Raw genomic sequence first — 19,639 nt, 5'->3', positions numbered from 1 at the left:
TGACAGCCCTGCAATAAATCCTATCTCTGTTATGTTTCTAATGTTTACTTTTTGTTGACATAAATCCTTGCATCTAAATCACTTCATCCCCTCCTGCAGGTGTATTAATGACGTGAGCGGTCAGCCATCCAGTCATGGCGCTGTGGTGGTGCGCCAACATCTTCTGCAGGTTGGCTGCAGCGTGGTTTCCCCTGCTCTTCTCATCACTGCTATGGCAAACGGTAAATCTTCATTGTGGAAGCTCTCAACTTCTTGTTGTTGCTTAAATCAGCAAAGTTTGACTGATAAAAGTAACTTATAAAGTGACCATAAATCTACAAAAAAGAGCAGTTTCCATTGCTGTGAAGACAATGTGAATGTGTTATTATTACTAGGAATACTTTACCCACAAAATGACCATTTGTACATCAATTACTCACACCGTGTGACCCTGAATCTTTTTAATAAATACTTTGTTTTAATCGAATGTGTCCATGGTCAACGAAGAATCAAAAAAGGCAGTATAATCCAAGTCTCATTTATCCAGTCGTGTGCTCACTACCTCCCAAACACATGCTCTTTGAATTAAAACCTTACTATTTCAAACAATTTGGACTCACACAGACAAGACAAACAGATGTGTTTGATAAGGTTTTAGCAAAAATGCATGTGTTTGGGAAATATTTTGTTGTTTTGTTGTTGTTAAATGGAGCCCCCTTAGTTTGTCTAATAAAATCTGTTATTTATCTTGAGGGAATTGGGCACAGGAGGGCACAATGTTTTACACCTGGTCTATTTCATTATATAAGCCCCAAGTCGATTTCCTCCACTTAGTATTGATTTCTTTCCAAATTGTCAGTGCCTGCACAGGTCTGAACTCATCTGTTTGTTTCTCCTTCTCTTATCTCATCTTTTCTAACTTTCTGAATTTGTTTCTACTGCTCACTTCTTCCTCATGTCTTCCCTCGTTTATCTTCTCTGGTCTGTCTTTTGTTTTATTCCTATCCTTCTCCCTCTGTTTACTTTCTGTTGTTAACGTCTCCTCTCTGTAGATCTCCCCGATACATGCCATCCCATCCTGCCCACAGAGCTGTAGCTGTCCAGGTGTTAAAGAGGTCCACTGCACGTTCAGACACCTCACCACCATACCAAAAATCTTCCCAAAAGACACAGAGAGACTCAACCTCGGGTAAGACTCACTCACTATGCATAAACACACGTGAACACAGAAGCCTTGAGACATTGCTATCAATGGCAGCCCATGGGGAAGCAAACTAAACACTCTGCAGGAACTAATGTGGAATGTGGAGTAGGTGATTTGTCAGATAAGTGTTTTCTTTGGCTGACAAATTATCAACACAGCCTCTAATAACTTTCAAACCAAAATGCTGAGGCAAGTGCTTTTTCGTTGTCGAGATCACCTTTTTCATGCCATGGATTCGAGAGGAATTAATCTCTTGCCTTAAAGGGTTAGCTCATGAAACCATATTGCTGCTTTCCATTGGTTGTCATCCTTCCTTAAGAACAAAAGAAGACGATTTTACACCAAAGAGAACAGTCGAGATAATCAGTAGCCTATGGTACATTTGACTTGACAACATCTGCTTCAAACCTAGAAGATAAGGGCTTAGCACCAGCATGTGGTACTGAGCTGACTCCGGAGGGGATACATCTCCTGATCACTTCCATGTGGACGGAGCTGCCCTACAGGAAAGGGGGAAAATAGCCTGGCCACTGTTTTGTATAACAAACTGCTTTGTCTAATAATTGGCTCCATACAATACATATTTACATGGTAAACTACTTGGCCAGCAGCAGCCAGAGCTATGCTATAGTTCACTGCAGGCTTTCCATTTGCATGTGGGGCTCCATTGTGGAAACAGATATCAGTGCATTACAGGTGTTTTGCATTTGTGCTTAGAGTCGCTCTCCCGCTCTTCACTACTGCATACATGCCGTGATGTGATAGAGCATTTCATCAGGTAAACGCTCACAAAGGCTACAATGTGGTGCCAAGCTGCAGTCCGCATGAGGTGAACTGTCTACATATGAACTCATTGTACTGAAGGAGCAGGACTGTGGGAGCTATGTGATAGTCTTGGTCTCGAATCAGATATACTGTTTTATATAGCCAGCATTACACTACTGGGACGACATTAGGAAGGGTTTGGCAACAGCAGGCGTTATATTAATATTAAATTACACCACCCCCTTCAGGTCAAATTGAATAAAGTAATAGATTCATACATCTGCCTTTTTTATGGATTTGATCTAACCATTGTAAAGACATATGGCAGGGTGGAAACATACAGTGCACATAAACAGACACATGGGATATTATATCATTTCCCCTTATAACTATCAAAAAGTTACAAAAATGGACAATATATGATTTCCACATGGCAGCAACAATCAGTGAGAGGCTGATTCCACATTGAACAAATGCTCCTTGACTCCTCTCCTGAACAGTACAGCAGGCCCATCAAGCTTTGGATGTATCTACTACAAAGCAGTGTGCATGGGGTTGTATTAAAAATGTTACTCTGTATATGAAGAATATGGAGGATGGAGTCTTTCTTTTAGCCTGTCAAAAACAAAGATACAGGAACAGCATATGGTGTAAGGAATGGGTTAAAGAGTATGTTTGTAGGAGCGCAGGAGCTGAGAGGTTACAACACGTGTCACATTACCGCAACTTCAATTCAATTCCATCCTTGGGACCTTTGTTGCATGCCACACCCCTCCCTCCCCCCCTGCTTCCAGTCTCTGTCTCTAAAACAAATAATCAAAGTAAGACAAAAACAAAGTTTGTTTGTCTGCTCTAATGTAGCTACAGACATTAGCATGTCCAGCTCACTAGCTACAGTAGTGACCTGACACGGTGTTACTTCCAAGGCCAAGGGGCATTTTATTCTACTACATTATTCTGAAGAGTTCCGTTAAAGAAAACTGTGTGGAAATACATTAAAAGTGTTTTTTACCTAACTCTACAAAGTAATGTAGTATTATGTAGTAACATCAATCTAATCCAGCCACAATAGAGTATCTTTGTTTCTTTGCCCATGACCTGTTATTGTCATTGTTAACTTTAACTTTAGTTAGTAAGTTACTCATGTTGCTCACTGTGCACTGTCGCTGTCGTCCTGATATTGCAGCACAAGAAACAGAACTGCTGCACTAAAAAGAAAAACCTAGTCTATAATATTTTGTTTCCTTTTCTTTCAACAGAAATAAAGAGACATTTTGGTAAAGGTTTTATTTAAAAAATATTGCATGTTGCAAAAGGTTGTTGATGAACATATTCAGTCACAGTTTTCATTAACGATCACAGTTTGTACTGCAGAGAACTGTTGCACTTTTGTATACTCTATTTCTGATTCCCTATTGATTGCTGATGGCTTTTCTTTGCGTGTGGTAGAAGGCGGAGTCTGTTATAATAGAAATAAAGGGAATTTCTCAAGGACACTTAAGCAAAACAGACATTTGGAATGGGACCACCCTTGACTTTCTAAACACTGGAACACACTTCAAACTGGGGTGCAGAGCAGGGGATTTTCTCTAATGCAAAACATTTGGTATACGTTCACACCAGGCATGATTGGAGTGTGTTATCTACACTCTGGGCCTGTTTTCCTTTAGTTTAGAGAGATGCGGTTTGAATTAAAAAGTGGCTGCTCTAATTAATGCAGCCATCATGTTCTCTTTCAAAAGAAGAAAGAATTATGGAAAACAGCACATACAAGTCTGCCATGATTAAAACTGAAATCAAATTATCTCCCTCCAGCAATCTCTCATAGCAATCTGTCTCATTGGAAGAGCGTGGATTATTTGGTGAAGAGGTCTAGCTCCCTTGAAATTTAGTGCTGCTGAAATTTAAAGTTTATATACAAAAGTGCAACAAAGGAAACTGGACTGAATAAACAAAGTGAAGGTGCAGCTGTGCACTTTAAGCCTTAGGATGCTTCAAATTACAATAAGTGCTTGGCATGCTTGGCATCTGAATGACCCCCCCCCCCATTTTTCACCATGTCTGACTTCTGATTCTGCATCCAAAAATGTTTGTAACTTTGTGAATAAAAGGATCCAAAAAACCTGCCCAATTTGTCCAGGTGTATATGGAGGTAAGAAAGTGAAGCTGTTTTTACCTACCTTTTTAAACTAGTGTTGATACTTTTTGCTTGTATCATCGAGTGCACCACCCTGAATGCCTTTGAGGGGAGATTATCCGAAAGTGTGAGCCATCACCCCATTTGTACGATTCATTTGATCGAGACAAACATATGCAAAAGTCACAGACAATTGTTGCTAAACTATAAAATACTGCAAGTAACAGTGTCTGAGCATCTATTATTATACTTTTTTTCTTTACATAGTCAAAAGTGTCTTTAATGAGATGACCCACATTTATTTGACCTGCTTCAGTGTGCCATGAAATATATCCTGTGAGTGCTTGTAACTCCTCTGTACTGAAGGAATGCAACAGCTTTGGTCATGGTATAAGAGCAAAGCACCAACACTGCCAGGGTTCGAAGTTCAGTTCCCAATGGGGAAACCTGAACTAAAAATATGTGCATCATGGTACTGAAAGACACTCTGGATGAAAGTGACCTCTAGGTGATATATTGTGAGCTGGTTTATTGATGGCAGTGGAAAAACGCAGAATCTCCCATATGTATTCAATTGGGTCGGGATAACTGCACCCAGGAATGCTGTGAGTTTTACAGCTGAAGAACTTACTACAGGATAGTACACTCTGTTAGACAATGTGCTGTGCTGATTTCCGTTGTTGGAAGGCCTGACTTAGTCTCATTCACTGAAATCTGTCAAATGCTGTCTGCCCCTGCCAATAGACAACATGCTCTGTTGCGTTTCTTTGATGAATAATGTCTGTGGCTCTGGAATCTACTGTTCTAAGTACTGTATTTGGCAATCACTTTGACTCTTTGTCAGATGTCTGCTGTAATGTGCTGAAACCTGAAGACTCCAAGAAGGGTTTTTCAATAGTTCTTTGTATTTTGATTGCTTATATAAATATGTAACATGGCTCCTATGCACCTTGTGTACAAGATGACAAAACGTGTGAGGTAAGTTGTGAGGTAGATACAGCATGGTAATTCTTGATATGTGTGTGTTTCCTCTGACGAATGATGAAATAAGTGCGGGTCAAAGGTTGACTGAGGAGTCTCTGTGATCCCTCTCTACTTCTTTCCATCGATTCTTTCCAGCTAGCCCCCCCGTCATTTGAAAGGTCACATTGCCCAGATACACATTCAAGCACCGACTGTTAACTGATATTAGTTTCCTATCCCTCTGACCCCCCTATTTGACCCCCTGTTACTCTTTCATTCCAGTAACTGGTCCTGTTTCTTCTCTCTAACAGCTATAACAGCCTGACGGAGGTAGAGGGGTCAGAATTCAGGTCCCTACGGCAACTGGAAATGCTCATGTTGCATGGCAACGACATTAGCACAGTCAATCCTGGGGCGTTTTACAGCCTGAGATCACTACAGGTAGAGTGTGTGTGTGTGTGTGTGTGTGTGTGTGTGTGTGTGTGTGTGTGTGTGTGTGTGTGTGTGTGTGTGTGTGTGTGTGTGTATCCTAGAATTTTAACTACAGAATTAATACTTAACATCTCTAAATGTGTTTTCAAATCAGACAGATTAGTTTGTTTGTTTATGTAAAGGTGGAAAAAGTAAGTTGGATCCGTTTTGAATACAACCTCTGGAGTCATCGACCCTGAAATATCTATCTTAACTTATTTGACTGAATTCTTCAAGAGTCTGCAGTTTCTCCTGCACTCTGTTCAGGTCCAATGGTTGAAAAAGATCAAAGTAAAGCCAAAGTAGTAAAATACTTACAGTTGTTGATGTGGTGTCTTGGATTTGTTTCAAACCCTCTTAAATGTTTGCATCTGTTACCTTCTCCATATCTGGCTCTAAATCATAGCTGGAGCTATTTGTAGCGAAAGCATATGTAAAAGTAGTGAAACACACTGGGGCTGGCTAACACCACTGTGTATGTCCAAATGGATCCAAATCAAATCTCCCAATACCTTAACCACAATAAAGCCAATAATTAGTTGCACTTTGATTACTTGACACTTGAGACTTGTTGGGTCCAGATGGGTCCAATCAGAACCTAAACTCTAAATAGACTGAAGATCCATGCCAATACATCCAACCATGTATCCTACAGAATTACGTTCCCATACAACTAAACTGCATACTTACGGTTGCAGTTTTAAACACGTGATTAATGTTGTAAATTGAAACAAAATAAAACAAAAACTACTTGGTTAGGTTTAGAAAAAAGGGTTAGGGTTATTAAGGTTACCGACTACCGTTATAGACTAAAATAAGTCAACATTGACTTTTGGTTTCACACAGGACACGAAGACCAGACTCCTGTGTGTGGGTTACTCACCCATACAACCCCACCTCCTCCCTGCGGGGTTTTCCATGGATTTTTATATAAAAACGTAAATAAGTAACGTAAAATACATTCCCCTCAAAACACAGTTGACAATTCAGTTTCGTTGTATGGGAACATAATTATGCAGATACAATTTGATATTAAGCAGTCACAATTTGTGTTGGGTTGGAACAAACACCACTAATATTAAACTATGAGGAAGGGATGCCCCTTCATAATTTGGGATCATAATTTACACAATCCGGTCCCTTGTGTCCCCTTGATAGTTGCTTATTATAGTTTTAATGTTCAATAAATGTCAGTATAACACTAACTCTTTTTTTTTTTCTCCAGATCTTGAAGTTGAGTTACAACAAGCTAACGTCGGTGAACCCTGGTCTTTTTGAGGGCCTTGTTAGTTTGATCCGTCTCCATCTGGACCACAACCTCCTTGACTTTATAGAGCCGTACTCCTTCTCTGGCCTGACCTCCCTAAAACTCCTGCAGCTGGAGGGGAACCTTCTCAAAGAGATCCACCCTCATACCTTCATAACGGTGTCACTATTAGGAAGCTTTTGGACGTCTGGACTCAAGTAAGAAATAAAAAGACAATATTTATTATTTTTATAAATAGTTTGGACTTTTGAAGCATCTATTTATATCTGTTTAATGGAGGTGACCCTGCTTACAGGAATGTCATTAAAACATTTAATTAGTGGAGTTTGCATGTTCTTAATAAGAGTTAAAAGATGCATAGATTTCCTAAATTGCTCAAAGATATAAAGTTGAAATACCTGTATGTCATACCTTAAGGTTACTACAGTATATTTGTTTCCCTACCTTCTGCACAATTCACCATCCCAGTGTCACCCTGCAGACCAATGAATGAAGGAAATGATACAATGTTTTTGTCTCAGACACTTACACCTTTCAGACAATCTGTTGGAGCAGCTCCCTGCCGCAGCACTGAAGACAGCTCCCAGGCTTGAGCTCCTCTCTCTACATGGTAATCCCTGGACCTGTGACTGCCAGCTCCACTGGTTGGTAGAATGGAGCTCCACACGTGACGGTAAGGATGAATCAATGCTTTAATCTTATGTTCTCACATTAGAACACTATTTCCTTCACTCCTGTCGTGCCAAAAGCTTTCATCTACAGCTGCATAACTATATTAAGGTTCGTAAGGGAGATTATTATTTTTTTATAAAGTGGCATTAATAATTTTTTTGGCCACCTGAGGGAAGGAGAACTAGCTGAAAGCATAACATACAAAGTCATTTTGAAGTGTGTTTGTTTCCACCAGATGTTCATTCCCCCCTTTTAGCAGTTTCAGTGTCAACCAAGTCCTGAGGGAAATATATGGGTCTTTTTTCAGTTCAATGCTCCACTATGTTCACCAGCTGTGTGATATTTTAGTGTGCTTGTCGTTTGGGGCTGGGCAAGTAGTTTTTATTAACGATTTGTCGGCAAAAACAGCTACCTGCTGCAGCTGAAAACAACTTTATTTGAGCGCTGAGAGTGAACCAAAACAGAAAAGGTCTATTTGCAACCCCCTCCATTCACATGACATAAAAGTAAGCATCATAACTTTTGGGCTGCTTTAAACCTGCTAACTTGTTTGGACGCTTGTTGGAAGTGGAAACATGTTGTGAACACAAGACTCACATGTCTATGTTATATTAAACTTTTTGCCATATTAAACTTTTTTAACCTTTAAATAAACTCTAGTGTAGATGAATCATCCAAGAGGCAAGACAGACAACTTAATAACTGGTTGTAACCTATTTCTTTATTATGAACATATGCACACAAAGAACAATGTTTCTGTGCTTCAGATGCATGTTTTTGACCAGATGTAGAACAAAGTACTGGCAGAGATTATTGTATGTCAGCCATCCAGCTTCTGCATGACATAAGAAGGACACAACTGCACTCATAAATTGACCGTATTTGATCCACATGCAGTCGAGAAAATGTATTAAATTGTTTACTTTTTCTTTATCCGTCTTTCTCATTAAAGATTTACCATAACACATGTGCTTTGTCTCTTTTGTCATTGCTTGTTACGTTTTCATATTTCTTGTAACCAGTCCCATATGCTAGCTGTTTGTATCAAAAGAACATTTGATAATATATCATTGTGTTTATGGACTGATTCATCTGAAATAGGTTATGTTACTGCCAGAACCTTATTAGTGGATGCATGAACCTTCACTGAACTCAAACTCATGAAGAGATAAAATTATATACGCATTTTTCCAAACCCCTAGAATCCCAGATACATGTATTATTTTTTACCTTTCCATCCATTTCCTTGGATTGTTTCCTTCATTTCTTATTGTTCCTCCTACTCTTCTTCTCTCTCCCTCTTTCTCCCAGGCGTAATAAAGTGCAAGAAGGAACGTGGCTCCAGTGAGACTTGCCCCCAGTGCTCCTCTCCTCAAACTCTGAATGGGACTCTTTGGCTGGGACTGACCCCAGACAAGCTTACCTGTGAACGACCAGCTCTTCAGTCCGCCCTCAAACAGTGGGACAATCCTGTTTGGGCTGAATCTGAAGCAGAGCCTGACCTCCCCTACACCCGTGACTTTGAGAAGCCGTTAGGTCATCTGACCGTTGTTCTCTCCGACAGCCATGGAAACAGTGCTCATGTGGCATGTGATGTGCGACACCCTGGAGACAGTTCACCTATGACTTGGACAGTAAATCCACGTTCACCGGGGGAGTTGACTGTCAATGTGTCACTGGTGACTGTCCTTGAGTGTGAGATTGATCGAGAGACGTTGCAAAATCTATGGCAATTGGTCGCATATTACTATGAAAGCCCTGCTATCTTGGAGAGAGGTCAACAGAGAGGAAATGCAAGCGGAGTAACCTATCAATATGTCCAAGCCATAAATGAAAATTCCCCATATTTCACAGAATTAAAAGGGTATTTGGTAGCTGAACCCTCATGGCTGCTTCAACCAAGAGTCACTTTGAGACTCAACAGACAGCAGACAACAACCAAGAAACTGGTGATGGATTTCACTACTGTAATTACCAAGCACATCAACAGCCATAGAGGGCCGGAAGATGAGAATGACCTCGCTGTTTCCTGGGCTCTAATTCGCAGAGGGACAGCAGGACGGGTTAAGACTGCTCTCGAAGGTTCAAAGGTTATCTTGGAGTGCAATGTTGTCTCTTCAGATCCGGAGGTGAAATTGGAGTGGATGCTTCCAGATTTGTCCATTGTGGAAGATGCAACTGATAGGACTGAAATTTCTGAAAGAGGAGAACTTGTGATTTTAAATGCCACACAGTCTGACTCTGGCCTTTACCACTGTATGGTCAGAATCAAAGCCGGTGTGGACTTTATGCCTCTGAGGCTCACCATTAAAGGACTCTCACTCAGCCCCACCGCTTTCAATGGTCAGAAAATTGTAGTTGAAAAAGGTCACTCTTTTTCCCTCCCTTGTGATGTGACCTCAGTCCTGCCCAGTCAAACTATGTGGTACTTACCTAAAAACCAAATTCTTCTCCCCACGCAACAGACAAGACGGACAGAAATGATGAAAAATGGGACTTTGGTGGTAAGGAGGTTGACACCAGAAGATGCAGGGGAATACACCTGCTTGACCTCAAATCTGTATGGAGTTGACATGCTGTCACACATGGTGGAGGTCACAGCAGAAAAGGCCCCTGACAGATCCAAACTACAGACTGCAAAAAAGCAGCAGAACTTGCTAGTTGGCGTGGAGGAGGGCGAGGGTTCAGGAGGAAATTACCAGGAAATTATACGTCCTTTTGCTACACAGTTCCCTAAGAAGGTAGGAACACAGCAAAGGAATCCTAATGGGTTTTCAAAAAGAATAAGAATTAAAGATTCAAAGAGAAAACCCAATAAATCTGTTAAGGAATTAGATCCAAATCGTTGGGCAGAAATACTGGCTAAAGCTAATGCTAAACCAAGTGTTGCCCTACCCACAGAGCAGTCGCTACCAGAGCCCAGCACTGAAGCTGTCCAAACAATTGCGTTCAAACCTACTACTACAACTGCTACTACCTTGAACAATTTACCCCCTACTACCACCCCTCCTGTTATTAGGAAAGAGACAACAAATGTCCCCATCATCACAAAAGCTAAGACTGAAGCCTATTCTACTGAGAAGAAAGGGGATAACTCTGAAACACCGGAAAGTCTGCCGGAGGTTTTACTACCTCCGCCTCCCAGAAATACAGAACCAACCCCAAACCGTGTTGGTGGGACTGCAGGAAAAGCAGAAGCTGTAACAGACCCTCCTGCTGTTGGAACTCCTCAGCTAGTCGATCAGTCAGAAAATAAGCACTCTGGAGAGGGGAGAAGGAACCACAACATCGTTCCTGGTAAGTCAAACAGAAGAAGGCCTCCTTATAGACGTAGAAAACCCCCAATGGTGAGAGTTCGACCGCACGGGCACCCCTTCTACCATTCATCAAACAAGCCCCAAACAACTGTTCCCCCAACAACAACCACCACACCAAAAACAAGCACAACTACGACTACTACCACTACTACTATGACAACAACACCTGTTCCAACCACAGTGCAAAACTATGAAACTTCATCTGCTGAGTATCAGACAGAGGAAGATGAAGGTGCATACTATGAAGAATATAATTACAAGGATGGTGGTAGTTCTGATACCAAGGAAGATTTAAACAGTAAAACCCCTCATACCACTCATGATCTTGACAGCAGTCGTACCACATTACCATCAGATAGAGAAAAGGATGTAGGTAGCTCTCCCCCTAATCCAAAGATGATTGTCACTCCAAAGCTTGATAGTACCCGTCATCCAACTGAAAGGATTGTTGAAGAAAATCTGAAGGAATCTGAGAGCCAAAGGGTTGATATCAGAACTCAAACTGAAGAAAATGGCAGAGAAAATAAAGATCTTGCAGGAGAGACGGAGAGGGAGGTAATTACAGCAATGGAAGGGCAAGGAAAACACAAACTAGACTCAGAAAGCAGTGAGAAAGACGCAGATAAATCTGTAAAGGAGTGGGTTTCACAGGGTTACAATACACAGGATAACATCCAGTTAACTACACAAAATAGACCAAGACCTAACACTCGAACTTCACCAGAACAAAATACACCAACCCAGGTAAGAACTTCATCTTCCAAGGTTATTACCTCGCATTCAACAAGAGACAGAACAAGAGAAGAAGTCACACCGAAAGAGGATAAAGAGGTAAATAAGCCAAAAGCAAAGCCTGAGATCCATATGTTCCCAATAATAGAGCCGGTTCATCCCTGGCTCCATCAGAACAAACAGGGAGGAAGGCAAACTACTACTTCCAGAACAACACACACAAACCAAGACAGAAATACAGGAAGACAAGGGGAAATTAACCCAGGCAGACATTCCCAACCTCCCAGAATCCCCCCAACCTCCCGCTGGCCTTCACACCATCATCACTACCCCCTCTACCCTTCCTGGTCAGGTCAAAGGCCATTTTCTCATCCAAGGCAAGGTAAATACAGCTGCAGTGTAATTATTTGTTTTTTTAAACACTGTTTTGAAATGAGGTGTGATTACCAAATGTGATTGATAAAAGAGTGTTAGAGATACAGGAAAAAGAACAATATGGTTATCTTGAGTATGACAAGCTAATATACTCAAAAAAAGACAATATTATGTTGGTTTGATGTTATTCTATGACATCACTCTAATCCTGGTTGGAATGTGATGATATATATTTGATCAATTTGTTTGTAGGTCCTGGGTCACACCCTGTGTCTACGCACCGACCCTGGCCTCTCCCCCACCCCTGGGCTCAAATCCCGGTTGTTACTAACCGGCCAGAGATCACGGCTGAAACAGTGAAACCCACAACTACAGTTTCTGGAACAACAGAAAACTCCAGAGTTACGCTCCCAAATCCTCATCTGTCACATCATCATCAACAACAAAATCATCATGTGGATGGCAGGACCCAAACCAGAGATCAACTTTTTCTATCAAGGCTGAGGAATAGATACAGACAGGTATGATGACGTGTGGTTTTGCGGGTATACACAATATGATCAATCTTAATGGCATCTAAATGTTTATTCGTGCTTTGAAAACACAAAATGAATGAGCAACATTTGGCTTTGATAGCAGCAGAGTTGGTAATGATGGCATTGATGATGAACCAGCTCTCATAAATGGGATTTAATTCCAAAATGTGTTAATACTCAAATATGTAGGTAGGCCTATATATAATATTTAAATTTTTCCAGGCACAGCTCGATCGAATCGCACAGCTGGGGAGGATGGTGACACCCAAACCTCGCACTAGCTACCACAATCCTCCATCCCCAATCACACCTAAACCCAACCCTCAATCACCACATAGACCCTACAACTCCAAACCACCACCACCAACTGGTTCTTACACTTACAACCTGCAACCTTTGAACCCTGCAAAACCTTCATCATCATCATTCTCTGGTTTCATTCCCACCCCTCGTCCATACCACCCCACCACCCCTGGAGTACTGTATGGAGGTTGGTGGCCTGTTGGAGGTAGATGCACTATTGAAAAGATAAATGCAATGTATTTATATTAGAAATAGAATTTTATTAAGTAATAATGATATTATTTTTGGGATTTAAATGTATCTTTGTAGCAGGACGGATCAGCTCTCGGCGGCCCACAGCTGCACCTCCTTTCCCATGGGTGTTCGGAGCTGGAAGTGGTGGGCTAAAGCCCCATATTAACACGGTAACCACAGCTAGTGTGTCAGTATTGGCGGAGAGTGATGTGTTCCTACCCTGCAAAGTAACCGGGAATCCTGAACCCAGTATTGCATGGACCAAAGTCTCCACAGGTAAGGGAGAGAAAAGGAATCAAGTCAAAAAGCAGATTACAGAATGTAGGAAAATTAGACAATTCTGGGGGAAATAGACGGAGTTTAAATTGCTCCCTACTTATTGTCTCTTTATTATTGTATGTTTCCCTCTCAGGTGCCACCATCCCAGCCAACACTAAGCATGGTCCACGTTTTGAAGTCTTCAAAAATGGAACTTTTGTTATTAAAAACATCCAGCTTCAGGATAGAGGCCAGTACCTCTGCACGGCCCAAAACAGCTTTGGATCAGATCGCATGGTCATTACCCTAGCTGTCCAGACTGAGGCACCCAAGATCCGGCCGCCCACATCCACAGAAATAGCAGTCTACCTTGGAAAAAATGCGATTCTTGACTGCCTCGCTTCGGGAAAACCACCTGCCCAAATTTCCTGGATTCTTCCGGACAGGACGTTTGTACGTGACATCGGGAGTGTTCACACTCCTCTTTCTCGGATGTCTCTGCTTCAAAATGGAACCCTTCAAATTCACTCTCTCAATTTCTCCAGCAAAGGGGACTATAAATGTATCGCAAGCAATGCAGCAGGTGCTGATACAATCACTTATCATCTCCATGTGGCAGCTCTTCCTCCAAGCATCAGAGAAGATGCCATGGATACTGTGATCATTCAGCCAGGTATAGTATAGAACTTTAACATCTCCAAACTTCCCATAACAGAAAGCTTTCCTCATGATATGGCTGGTAAAAGACAATAAAATGTTCGCAATGTCACAAGTAATCTAAACTAATAAAATCACATTTAACCAGGCAGGAGTGTGTATGTCCACTGCTCTGTGAAGGGCGAACCAGTGCCTGCTCTGAAATGGACGCTCCCAGCAGGTGTCCATGTTAAGCCAACACAGTATCTTGGACGCAGGCTGTTTGTCTTCCCCAATGGGACGCTGTATATGAAGAATGTTTCACCAGCTGATGCTGGAAGGTATGCGATGTGTATTTATTTTAGTCTTATTCAGTCTTTCTGTCTATGCACTGGTCACATTTCTGGTTAAATATGTGTACTGACCCCTATAATAAGATACAGTTCTGGTTTTAGTTGGCCCACCTAGCTACATCAGAATGTGTTCTTATTCGCTCAACCTAGTCAAATAATCCTCTCAATTTAAGGTTTGAGATCCCTCTGAAGCTATATGTAAGACAAATTAAAGTTAGGTAGGCCAATGTGAATTTGAAAATATTCTTCTCTGACTGTTGATCTGAGCTCTGACCAGGCTACTGTCAATCTTTCCACAGTTACGAGTGTTTAGCCACTAATCCTGTGGGCATTGCCAAAAGAACCGTCCAGCTGGAGGTGAGGGCAGATCCACCCTCCTTCTCCCACCAGCCTCCTCCTCTTCCCATTCCTCCAACCCAACGCCATGGTGTACCATCCCAACAGCACTCTGTCTCAGCTATGTACAGTTCTGCTGTCTACCTCCACTGTCCAGAGTCTACCGGATCCACAAGAGGGACCATCTGGCAGCTACCCTCCAAGACCATCATGGAACATCGATACAGGTAACTTAGTTCCATTAATTTATGAATTGGTTCACTACTGACCATATTATGAATACATTTAAAGGTTTTAGTTTCCATTAAACATCACTAACTGCTTTAATTTAACCTTATTTCTCTTCTCTATTGGCCTGCAGTCCGGAGAGACCAATTAAAGTTTTCCGTAATGGGACTCTGAGGATACTTCAGCTAACAGAGCTGGATGGTGGAAATTATCTGTGTGTCTTTCAGCGGCCCAATGGGGAGGACATGGAGCTTTTCCAGGTATGAACAGGACAGATAACGGCATGTTCATTTTGCTGCCAACTTGTTTCCACTAAAGATGTGGTCTGTCCCCACAGCTAAGAATAGGATATAATGTTTAAGCATATAGGCTTGCAAAAGCCGTAACAGCGGGTCATTCAGTGATCAATTCTTGACTGTCTCTGTATTTTCCATGTTTTCACTGAATTTTTTTTAATGTATTTGCTTGCATTTCTTAATGTATTTGATTTATCAGGTGGAAGTGTTAATGACCCCTCCCAGAATCGAACATGTGAGGACTGCACAGACCAGGGTCACCTTTGGACAGAATTTCCAGGTAGATTTCGAGGGCTAGCTCAAAGTTTATTTAAAGTGTAGTATAGGATAGGCCAGATCAGACACTGTAGTCCCTTTTACATATTACCTGTGTCTTCTAGTATATTCAATTTAATTTTCTACATTTTGCGATTTTATGTGTACAAATACATTTGATTTTATAATAAGACAATGGTCCCTACAGCATCTTAAAGCAGTATTAATTGTTTATTTTTGAGCCACTTGGGGGCAGCTGTAAACACAACATTGACACATTAACACCTTATAAAGTGTATATAGCAAAAGTATTAGCAAACAGTTGCCTATTTACACATCCAGCAGATATGAATCATTATCATCCATTTGGAGTTTCTGTCCACCTATGAGTGTAATTACAATATTTTCTCTTTTTTGGTCTGAATCAACTCCTGAGGGAAATGTCTGACTGTTTAGCAGCTAAATGCATCTCTGTGTTCACAAACCTTTGGGCTGCAATACCAAAACAATGAGCTGAAAGATGCTATAACGCTCCATAGATCTGAGAGAAACTGCAGAGTTGGGAAATAGTATTGTAATGGTTTCAAATTCATTCAAATTACACATAATCGTTTGACCAAAATATAGATTTGTGCAGCTTTAAATTAAAATATATACACAGTAACAAGTATATAACACAAATTATTATATTGAGTCAGTTTCTTTAAAAAAGAAAATAAAGCATTTTTTACATTCAAGAACATTTTTCAAGAATAATTTTAAAATCATATCAACCTTACAACAAAGCTAAACATTTTATGATTTAAAAAACAAACCTAACCAAAAAGATCTTTATTCAGAAAATTAGCCTAGATTCAGCCATGAACTTCTTTTCTACCTCATTCACAAATGTTTTGTCCTTTGCTTCATTTTTTAGGTGGACTGTGTTGCAACAGGCCTCCCTGATCCAGAAGTTACCTGGAGTCTCCCAGATGGTACTTTAATCAACAATGCCCTTCAATCGGACGACAGCGGCCTTCGCAACCGTCGCTATGTTATTTTTGGCAATGGAACTTTACTTCTCCAGCAAATGGGCAAAAGAGATGAGGGTGACTACACGTGTTATGCCAAGAACAAACTGGGCAAGGATGAAAGAAAAGTGAGCGTCAAAGTGGGGCCGAATGCTCCAAAGATCATGTCAAAATCCCAATCACTGGTTACAATAAAGTTAGGCGAATCAGCTAAATTGAGTTGTCAGGCTACTGGTGAACCTACACCAAAAATCATGTGGATCTCACCAAGAAATGATGTGATATCTATGTCGTCAGACAAATTTCAGATCATGGATGATGGGATGTTAGTGGTGAAAAAAGTAATACTGGCAGACGAAGGAAAATATGCATGTGTGGCACGAAATTCTGCTGGGGATGATGTTAAAAACATGAAACTTGAAGCTGAAGTCCAGGAACCCTTTATCAATAGCATGAAAGGAAGGAGTACCACAAAGGTTTTGGCTGTTTCTTACCAAACCGCACACCTGGATTGCAGAGCGGAAGGAAAACCCGAACCAAGACTATCTTGGGTTACTCCTTATGGCCATTCACTCCCAACACCGTACCTAGGCGGTCGCTTCCAAGTCCACCGGAACGGGAGCTTGGAGCTAAGAGGGGTAAGGAAAGCAGATGAAGGGAGGTACATATGTCTGGCTAAAAACAATCTGGGTGAAGCCTCACTTTTGGTTGAATTAGATGTGGTATCAATAGCTGAGAAACCAAGTTTTGCTGTTCCCAACATTGAAATCTTACCAATAAAGCAAGACACTGGGGCATTCATGCTTGAGTGCCCCGCTCGTGGCAAGCCGAACCCAGAATTTGCATGGGTTCTACCCAACGGGACGATGTTAACACCTGGTGTTAGACTCCAGCGCTTCACACATCATCCGGGTAACGGAACTCTACAGATCTCTCAACCGGTTGCAAGTGATAAGGGAGTGTACCGGTGCCTTGCAAAAAATGTGGCAGGACAAGCAGAGAAACGTTATGCGCTGGAGGCAGGCAGAAAGCCAGTTATCAGGGGAACTACAGGTATGTTTTTTCATCTTAAATTAAGGAGCCTTAGTTTGATCAATAAAGAGACTAAAGGTGTTTTCAAACCTCTAGTTCTATTTGCTCTGGTCCAAATCAGTGGAAGGGTTAATAAACTTGCTGTATTTTCTACTTGGTTTGATTTCTTCTCACACAGACTAATCAACCAAAACACATCAGTCAAAGTCGCGTAAGAACATTCACTTTGCTTATTGATTTGATGTGTCTTGGGCGGTAGCAAGAAGGTCCTGAAGATGGTTCTTTCTTCTCAAATTCCCATCACAAACCAATCGCTCCAGAATACTTTGTGACTGGACCGAGACCACTTCCTCTAAACTAAAGGGTCTTGGTGCGGTTGTTTAGGTCTGCACCCAAAGATGATTTGTGTGTTCAGATCTACAAATCGTACCAAGGGGGAAATCAAACCACAGTCCAAATCAATCAGACTAAACAATGCTGGTTTGAAAACATCCTTAAAGCATATGAAGAATCGATTGGAAATCCGTTTATATTGCCTCACTTGTATTGTATTTTTTGTATTATATTGAAAAAATTAGAAATTAACTTACTGTTATATTTTTTACTTTCCAGGTGGGATGAAGATCACTTACGGTCTCAATCTCAACTTGCCCTGTACTGTGGATGGCTGGCCACAGGCGTCAATCACATGGACCCTACCTAATGGTCTTGTTTTGGACAAACCTCAAACCATTGGGCGGGTAACTTTTCTTGCCAATAGTACCCTCCAACTCAGGCATGTTGCAACCTTTGACAGAGGGACATACATCTGTAAAGCTTTCAACTCTTTTGGTTCGTCAACCTTATCCTACCCAGTTTCTGTAATGGTTTTCCCACCACGTGTCACCAATACGCTGACCTCAATTACAAGAGTCAACCGGGGATCACCAGTGAAGTTAAATTGTGTTGCGACTGGTATTCCCAAGCCGGATATTTCATGGACGTTGCCTGGACGCACAACGCTGGTTCCACATAACCGGTTCACAGTGCAGGGAGGAATTCACATGACGGAGGAAGGCAGTCTGGTCATACAGAACCCTATGCTCATGAACTCTGGCATTTACAAATGCAATGCTAAAAATGCACTCGGGACAGACTTTAAATCTACTTACCTACAAGTAGTCTGAGTGACAGTTATAATTATTCTATTGGGAAAATTTCACAGCAGAATTAAGACTGGACGAGGATATTTCCGACAGGATTTGAATATTCTGCATAATACTCTGGAGAGAGACTTAAAACTGCCTGACTTGCAGCTGGGCTTGAGGACCCTTGCAAAGCACTTTCCGCTGAACAGTGACGTTTCAAATGTGGAGTTCACGGACAGTTTTTTATTTTATGGTGCAGACGATTCTACATTTCTGGCCCTAAAAAGAATTTTCACTTCTCAAAGTGCCGTATTAACTCACTACTCAAGCTTTACCTTTCTGGCCTTACCCTGTAGTTGTAATTTCACATTCATCATACGACATAATATAATATGTACATTTTTACCTCCCTGTACAATTTACTTTAACATGACAATGCTTGTTCTGCAACTGAAATTATGGAGACTCTTCTCTCTTGGGATTGATATATCTAAATGTAATGTGTCCTTCTTATGACTATTATTGTCTATGTGCTGGTAGAATTACAATGTACAGTGATTTTAGCTGTACATGGCAAATATTAGATTGCTCACATCACAAACAAATGCTTTAGAACTTTGTTAATACATTTTTCAGCACAATTTTACTACTTAACAATTAATCAACAAGCCGTAATGAGTAGTGGAGTGTCATAATTATTCTACTCGTGCTTATAAATTGCCATATTTTATCAACTTTTAGTGAGCAGAGACTCTTTTCTATGAGGATACAAATACCCCCTATTGCTGTGCTACAGCTGCTCTACTGTGTGTATCAGCTAATGAATTACTGTATGTATCAATGTCATTTATTCATGTTCATAATGGTGGGAAAGAAAAAGTTAATAATATCTAAATTGTGAGATTACAGTAGCTAAAAACGAAGGTGCACATAAAAAAAAAATGTAAGTTCATAATTTATGAGTAAAAAATAAAACATACAGGTTTTTATTGTTGTCAGTCAGTTGCCTCATTCTTTCTATGTTAAAACAACAAAACCTTGCCTAATTCAAATTGACATGATGAGTATTACACTAAGCTTCCTTCAGGCTCATACCAGCAATTAAAACTAAAATTCATTCCATGAGAATTGCTGAGATAGATAGATACTTTAT

At 40.9% G+C, this 19,639-nt stretch overlaps 1 protein-coding gene across 1 annotated transcript; it reads left to right on the top strand.

Annotated features, from left to right (window-relative positions):
* The first annotated feature begins 134 nt into the window (after positions 1–134).
* LOC115014709 (matrix-remodeling-associated protein 5) lies at positions 135–19,435 on the top strand. The gene is made up of 16 exons (XM_029441747.1): positions 135–221; positions 1,032–1,168; positions 5,360–5,489; positions 6,745–6,983; positions 7,308–7,459; positions 8,770–11,889; positions 12,135–12,403; positions 12,641–12,926; positions 13,031–13,231; positions 13,368–13,886; positions 14,019–14,190; positions 14,502–14,765; positions 14,900–15,026; positions 15,262–15,342; positions 16,234–17,380; positions 17,972–19,435. The coding sequence occupies exons 1-16, from the start codon at positions 135–137 to the stop codon at positions 18,523–18,525; spliced, it is 7,485 nt and encodes a 2,494-aa protein (XP_029297607.1). The 3' UTR covers positions 18,526–19,435.
* Positions 19,436–19,639: the final 204 nt, after the last annotated feature.

The sequence above is a fragment of the Cottoperca gobio genome, chromosome 10 (assembly GCF_900634415.1).
Source record: "Cottoperca gobio chromosome 10, fCotGob3.1, whole genome shotgun sequence".
In the NCBI taxonomy this organism is placed as follows: domain Eukaryota; kingdom Metazoa; phylum Chordata; class Actinopteri; order Perciformes; family Bovichtidae; genus Cottoperca; species Cottoperca gobio.
Note: the sequence above shows the minus strand (reverse complement) of the source record. Positions and strands in the feature narration are given on the sequence as shown.